General features: G+C 38.9%; 1 protein-coding gene across 3 annotated transcripts in view; it reads right to left on the bottom strand.

The window, feature by feature from the left end:
* Positions 1-838: 838 nt before the first annotated feature.
* The window catches only part of CATSPERB (cation channel sperm associated auxiliary subunit beta), a 119,111-nt gene continuing 112,607 nt past the window's right edge, over positions 839-7,342 (bottom strand). For 2 of the 3 annotated variants that reach the window (XM_073241965.1, XM_073241966.1), the window contains one exon: positions 883-2,778. In XM_073241965.1, coding sequence (XP_073098066.1) covers positions 2,575-2,778 — 204 coding nt within the window. In that variant the 3' untranslated portion in view covers positions 883-2,574. Of the gene's footprint in view, positions 2,779-7,342 lie in introns of all 3 variants that reach the window. The other variant, XM_073241967.1, reaches the window with a different exon arrangement.

Genomic DNA, 7,342 nt, shown 5'->3' with positions numbered 1-7,342 from the left:
TGATAGATATACAATTGCGAAAGGGCAGGTTTACCAAAGGGAATGAAGACTATTTATTTCCTTTGCAAAGGAAATCAACTGAGGAGCTGTTCAAAGGCAAGGGAGCACAGAGAATGTGTAGTGGACTCATAAATCTACTATCAGCGTTAGTAGTAGTTACAGAAACAAGGGTCATAAACTCTATTCACATTCCTTGTTCTCTGCTTAAGTATAATTATCACCACCATTTCCCCCCTTTTCAAGAAGAAACTAAGAAACATTGATAGAACCAAGAGATCCTAGACTCCAAAAACAGTGGCTCTATGACTTTATCTCTGGAGCACATAGTTAGATATGTCTTCGGCTAACCCTTCGGGGAAGAAGACAAGGAGTGTGTAGTTGCATGTAGAGTAGTTGGCTTATCTTAGCAGGTCTGTCTTTGAATGTACAGGAAGACAGATGAGTGCACAGCATGTCTACATGCAGAAATAGCCAAAAGGTGGTGTGTGGTAGAGCACAGTATAGAATCTATGGAGGTTATATAACTTTTCCAAGGTCACATAGCTAGTAAGTGATGGAGCTAGATAAAAGCCAGGCTGTAAGGTATTCATATCAGGGGCAATAATATCAGTGGGTTATATCTGTATCTTCACAACTTTTGCACTATCTTCATAACTTTTCTATAAATCTAAAACTATTCTAAAACTTAAAAGGTTTATTAAAAGAAAAAACCAGGCTGTTAGGCTCTGGAGCTTAAATTTGTAAGCTCTGTGCCATATTTTATATCTAGACCCCTCGCGCAAGTAATGCTCTGAAGAGTTGACAAACTTCTGTTTCCTGGGTCTCCAGAATGGTCCTCATTCCTGCGCATGACAAAAACTGATTGCCCAGATTTTTCTTTATCTGACTTTCTGCAGTACCCTTCCAATAAACTTCTCTTTTTATTATAACTAGACAGAATCACTTTCTATTACTTGTAACCTAACAACAACAGCTGAAACTTCAAAGTATTCATGAGCCAGGCACTGTTCTAAGCCAGGTATGTGTATCAAGTCATTTGACCCTCACGGTAACCATATTAGGCAGGTATAAATATTGTCCCCATTTTACAAGTGAAGAGACTCAAGCACAAAGAAGTTAAGTACCTTGGCCAGGTCACACATCTAGGAAGTGGCAAACTCAGAATGTCGGCTCTTGGGTCTGATTCTTGGATCCATTTACTCACTGCCCTCTCAAAAGAACTTTCTTGCCTTGCAGGCACTTTGTTTATAGAACCAAATGAAAATATTAACAATAAAGGTGATGTTTGCATTTTTTCTACAGAATTAAATGCTTATTATAAAAAACTGTGGAATAAACTCATGATGCATCTTATTTTACATGCTATGCTCATAATTGTTTCCTAAGAATTATTATGAATAATAATTTGCTTTATGTCACTGCAAACAAATTTCAAGTGAACTTTTGAGAATATAAAACTTAGTATCATAAATCTGGGTATTCTAGGTGCAACCTAGATTCTTGGAGGGGCCCATATTTTGTTGCTCGCAGACTTAGGGTCTTCTGGGCTAGAGGTCTAGCCTCTCCTTATGCTGTCAAAGCAGTGTTCTTCTCCTCTTGAGCTTTTCCAGGAGAGTATAACTCTCTCACCTCTGACTGTAGTGGCCACATTCTATTTGGAAACAGGTGCTCTGAGAGAGCACACAGAGATATACCTCTTGGAATTCCACATGCTGCGTGTAGGTTTGTAAACCAATATGACTCCCAAACCCCATGTGCTTCCAACCTCATGATGGTCATATTTCCCTGCCTTAGACATTGCACTCTGGTTTTGAAGTTGCAGAGAGGGCCAGGAAGTGAGATCACCAGATACAGAAGTGAGAACACCAGAACCGGAAGTGACAGCACCGGACATGAAATCAGCCCGGAAGTGACATCATTGTGAACCTGTGTATATAAGCTGTGCTCAGGAATAAAACTGCACCACTGTTCTTCCACCAGGAAGTGAACCTCCTGATCCCAACTTTGGTTTCTTGTCCTTCTTGCTATCTCTGGTCTCCTTAATCTCCCACCCACTCCTCTCAGGTTCAGCTGGTTTGCGGAGCTGGTCTCCGCAAAGTTGCCTCAAGAAACCCAAGTGGTTCATCTTTATTTCCCATGAGGTTCTGAAAGTGCACCTACAGATAAGCCTACTTTGGCACCTGTCTTTCCTGGGCATGGCTGAGTTCTACTCACACTCCTACCTGAAAAGAGCAAGGCACAGGTGTTCTGATCCCACACAATGGGCTCCAGCCCACAAAAGCCAAAAAATATAGAAAACTCATTCTACACAGATTATCATTTTACATTTTCTAAGAACCTCAAGGAAAATCCTTTACACAAGTGTTGACATAACAAGTTTTCTATGTATTTAAAATGAAAGAAGGGAATGGTCAAACATTATTGACAAATAGAAATTTGAGTTACAATAGTCATTCTGTAGTATTTTATCTGGTCTTTATGTTAGTATGTAAATATATTGTTCTAGGAATTGTCTAATAAAACCAGGAAGTGAAGAGAAAATTGGGATTATTAATTTGCTTGCAATTCAGATTTTCATCTGTAAGGTGGCTGATTGCAACTGATGTTTGATAACTTAGTGTTGCTTTTTTTAATAAGTTTTTGGTACCTATCCCGCGGGTGGATGTCACGTATTTTAAACATAAATGCTGTAAAAATTAGTCCCCCTAGCACTACAGCTGCTGCAACGGCGATCAGTGTGTGTCCTGGAAATGGCAACGGTACTTCGTCAACATAAATCTGTAACAGAAAAAGCAAATCTTTAAGCTTTCTGAATCTTGTCATTGAAAACACTGAGCTTTATATGATCTCCACAGGAGATATGATTAATCGTTTAGCAAAATTCTCCCCAAATTTACACAGATATTCAGCATCCATAAAGCTTGAAAACAGTCTCTTGACAATCTGACAAGTAATGATAAACGGGGAATAAGAGTTTTGTTTATTTTCCTATGCCTTTAGCCTATGTCTTTAATGGCAGAAGTAAGCAGAGAGAACACAGACGGCGGGAAGATACTCTGTATTCATCTACAGAGGAATGGACAAAGTGCCATGGGAACAGGCAGGGAACACCTAACTGACTATGGTAATCAGGACACGTGTGTCCTGAGCTGGGTCTTAAAGAATAACTGGGCTCCCAGAAGAGAAGAAAGGACATCCCGGGAGGGGAATAAGCATGTGCTCGTTCAAGCTGTCATCTCTTTAGAAAATCCTCTGCACAAGTGGTGACATAGATATTTCTGTATGTTCGAAACATATCCTGTGCCTGAATGGATAATTAATAAAAACAAGTTCCTAGAGGAGAGGTACGAGTATTGACAGAGAGGCACAGAAGTGTATTTTTCTTCTCTGAGATCTGAGGCAAGGAAGGGGGCCATTTATGCTGTTTATGTCCAATGTAAAAGTCGGGGTATATGAAGAGTAAGGTGGCTTGAGCCCAGTGGTTTATGTTTTCTCTGTGAAGTGGGAAACAAGATCAAGATCATCTTCTAAGCTAGAAGAAAGTGGAGATGAATGGAAATAGGACAGTAGGAAATGTGGAATGCTAAGGACAAGAAAAGGATTGATAAACTGCTTTAGGTTATAGCTCAGATTAAAGGTACCACCATCCTCTCAGTGACCCAAGAGGTATCTCTTTTCTCATAAACAGTCCCTTAGAAACAGTGTCAATTCTTCAACAATTCGTCTCAGATTCATTCCTTCCATTCCACTTTCAATACCCCTGCTGCGGGCTCTATTACCTCACTTTGTATAAATAAGCAACTCTAATAGTCTCCTTTCCATGTTGTCAATCCACGCTGACATAGTAAAATTGTCAGGTTAAACTTTGTAAAGCACCACCCAGTCTATAACCCCCCCTTTTTTTTTAAGTGAGGTTGCTTTATTTACAACTAAAAAAAACTTGGCCATACAGAACTGGAACCAGAAGTGGGGTGTCATAAGCAACAGAATTTAAAAGGTGCACCTTGCCAAGTGGTATGGAAAGCAGTGAGAAGCCATTCTTTCCAACGGGGATGGGCAGTTGTCCTCATGGTAATGGATCAGCTGGTTTAACCATCTCCTGTTGTACTTTAGGGCTCAGACTATGTGTCTACCAGTACTGGAATTATTGGGAATTTGATAGAAAAATGTTTGATATTGAATGTGATATGCTACTTGTGGTCTTCAGGATGGTACCAGACAACAAAAAATATTCCTTTTATGCTGGACCATCAGAGAAGTTTGAAAAATTAGCTTTAGCTAAGAAATATCTAGTGTGTTTTGGCCAATGAGACAGACAATCGTGTGCTACATGCAAATGCAAAAGGGAATTTTCCATGCTAAGTTAGGCAGAGCCACAGGAAACAGCACATTGTAATCATTACCTACTTGGTTGTTTCATTTTCTCTTTTTTTCCCCATCTCTCTGCTCTGCTTCAGATAACACCCCCTATAGTCCACAGCCTTCATAGCTGACAGCAGCTCTTGGGGCTACAAGCTTCCTTCTTCAAAATCATCAAGAAAGTCCATGTCCCAGCATTCTGAGCAAAAGTCCTGTGGATTCCTCAGATTGGGCTGCTACAGATCATGTGTCTGTCCCTGAACACCTTATTTAAAAAATGTTTAATAGCGTTCCATTGCCTACAGGAAGGTTCTAAAGTTCTCATTCAAGGTCTTCCTGGAATTTTAGCCTAAGTTCCCCACTTTCTTACATATAACCTTATTTAAGGGATAAGCTTTATGCTTTCCCATATCCATGTCTCTGCTGCTGCTTGTTCTCTCCTCACAGAATGCCTTCCTTACTCATTTCTACCTAACATAAAATTTTAGTCACCTTACAAGACACTATAAAAATTTCACTTGCTCAGTTAAGCCATCCATTATATTTTAAGAGTAGAAACCTCTATCACCTCTGTTCTGTATTCTCCAGATACATCAATTGTGTGCTACATGCAAATGCAAAAGGGAATTTTCCATGCTAAGTTAGGCAGAGCCACAGGAAACAACACATTGTAATCATAACCTTCTTGGTTGTTTCATTTTCTCTTTTTTTCCCCATCTCTCTGCTCTGCTTCAGATAACACCCCCTATAGTCCTCTAAAGCCCTTTAAAACAGTTTTTCTTCAAATGTTTCCCTTTGACTCTTCAACTATTCCATGCTGTGTCTAAAAATTCCTGAAGCTTCATTTCCCTTTGTTTGCACTTTTTTTTCAGCCTGAAGAACTTCCTTAAGCATTTTAAAAAAGAGAAGTTCTGCCTACAGTGGATTCTCTTAGCTTTCCTTTATCTGAGAATGTCTTTTTTGCTCCACCTCACTTATGAAGGATGTTTTCTAGATATAGAATTCTGGATTGATAGTCCTTTCCCCCACTTTTACCCCAAATCCCAGAACATTAAAGATGTACAATTTTCTCGTAGCTTCCATAGGTTTCTGATGAGAAATCAGTAGTCATTCAAACTGCAGTTCTCTTAAATATAGTGTTGCTTTTTTTTGGATGCTTTCAGGATTTTTTTTCTTTATCTTTGATTTTTGGTAGTTCTTGAAATGTTTAGGCATGATTTCTTTGAGTTTTTCTTAGTGTGGGATTCATTAAGCATCTTGAATATGTAAATTTATGTCTTCACCAAATGTGAGACATTTTTCAGACTTATAGCTTCACATATTTTTTTCTGCAGTCTTTCATGGACTTTGGTGACATAAATGTTAGGACTTTTGATACTGTGCCTGAGGCTATTTAAGATCTTTCTTTTTTTCAGTTAGATTTCTACTGATTTATTTTCAAATTCACTGATTGCTTTTTCTCTGCCATATCCAGTTAGCTACTGAATCCATCCAGTGATTTTTAGATTTTAAATATTTTGTTCTAAAATTTTCACTTAAGTCATTTTTTAAAGCTTCTATCATCTACTGAAAATTTCTCCCTTTTCATTTGTTTCAAAGATATTTACCTCTACCTCATGTAGCTTAGTTATAATAGCTGATTAAAATATCTGTCTGATAATCTCATTGTCATTCACTGATTGTGTCATTCACTGATATTTTATCTTCAGAAAGGAATATATTTTCTCAGTTCTTAGTATGAGTAATTTTGGATTGTTAGATGTTTAAGATATTATGTTGTGAGATTCTGGGTCCCGTTAAAAATTCTCTGGAAAACATTGATTTTCTTTCATTTTTTTTAGCAGTCAATCATACTGATTGAGTTTAGATCACAAGTTATACTTCACTTTCAATGGATGATGGCTCCAATGTCAGTCAGTTTTCAAGGCCTTTGATTGCTATTGTGTGTTCTTGTTTTTTATGCCACTCAGGGGTTATTCTGGAACTTAAGTGGTGTTTATATTGTAGTTTTATTTTGAAGCCTTCATAGGCTTCTTTAGGTTTATGTGCTGTTTGGCACTTGTGCTGGTTCATATGCAGTATTAGGAATGTCCTTCTACATCACTCTTCTCTTAGAGATTTCCCCCCAGTCACTATCCCCAGAGGCCTTTTTTCCTAGTCCTCAGGAAAGAAAACTTGGATTCGAGGAGAATTTTAGCCCCTTACTATTCTGCTATCCCCTGAAATTGGAGCTGCCCTTGGGACAAAGAGGGGAGAAAAGAGAGAAAAATAATGGGTATTTCCTCTCACACTCCCAGTGCTTCCTAGCTCCTCTTTCTAGCGGGATTGATTTTCTCTCAGGGTCTTAGGTGTCTATACTGCTTTCATGGCCATCCACCTCTGCAGCAGTGCAGATCTGCCACTGGGGCTAGACTTGGTTGGGGCAGAGTAAGGATAGAAAAAGGAGAGGGAAGGAGATGGGGGTTCAGAGAGAGAGGGAGAGAGATTTTGATAATGTGGTCTCAGTATTTGATAATGAATGAGTCATTAATCAATTTAATCAAATTCTCATTCCTTCTCACCCCTTTCAGACAGCAAATGCCATTGTATGAATAAGCAAAAACGAACACTGCACATCATGGCGTAATTTGGGAAGACCAATTTTGAGCCCCAATTCTTAGCTTTTTAAGACTCTACGATTACAGTGAACCAAAGGAAGGATAATACTGGAAATTAAAATGTTACACACATGTCTGCGTGGGAAGGTGGGAGTGAGCGGAATGGCATCACAAGTTAGAAAACTGAGTTACATATGGAAGACGGAGAGGCAACAAAAACAAATACAGGCACTTATTAAAAATTTCCCAGCACACATGGGTCCTGCCATCTGTTACACACTCTGACTTCATCATTACTGACAATGTCACCACATTTCTCCAGGATCCCTGTCTCCAAGCCTCACACAGATTGTGCTGCTTTTTTTCTCTTCAGAGTCTCTTGGACT

Source organism: Manis javanica, chromosome 8, assembly GCF_040802235.1.
Source record: "Manis javanica isolate MJ-LG chromosome 8, MJ_LKY, whole genome shotgun sequence".
Taxonomy (NCBI): domain Eukaryota; kingdom Metazoa; phylum Chordata; class Mammalia; order Pholidota; family Manidae; genus Manis; species Manis javanica.
This window is presented reverse-complemented; position numbering and strand designations above follow the sequence as displayed.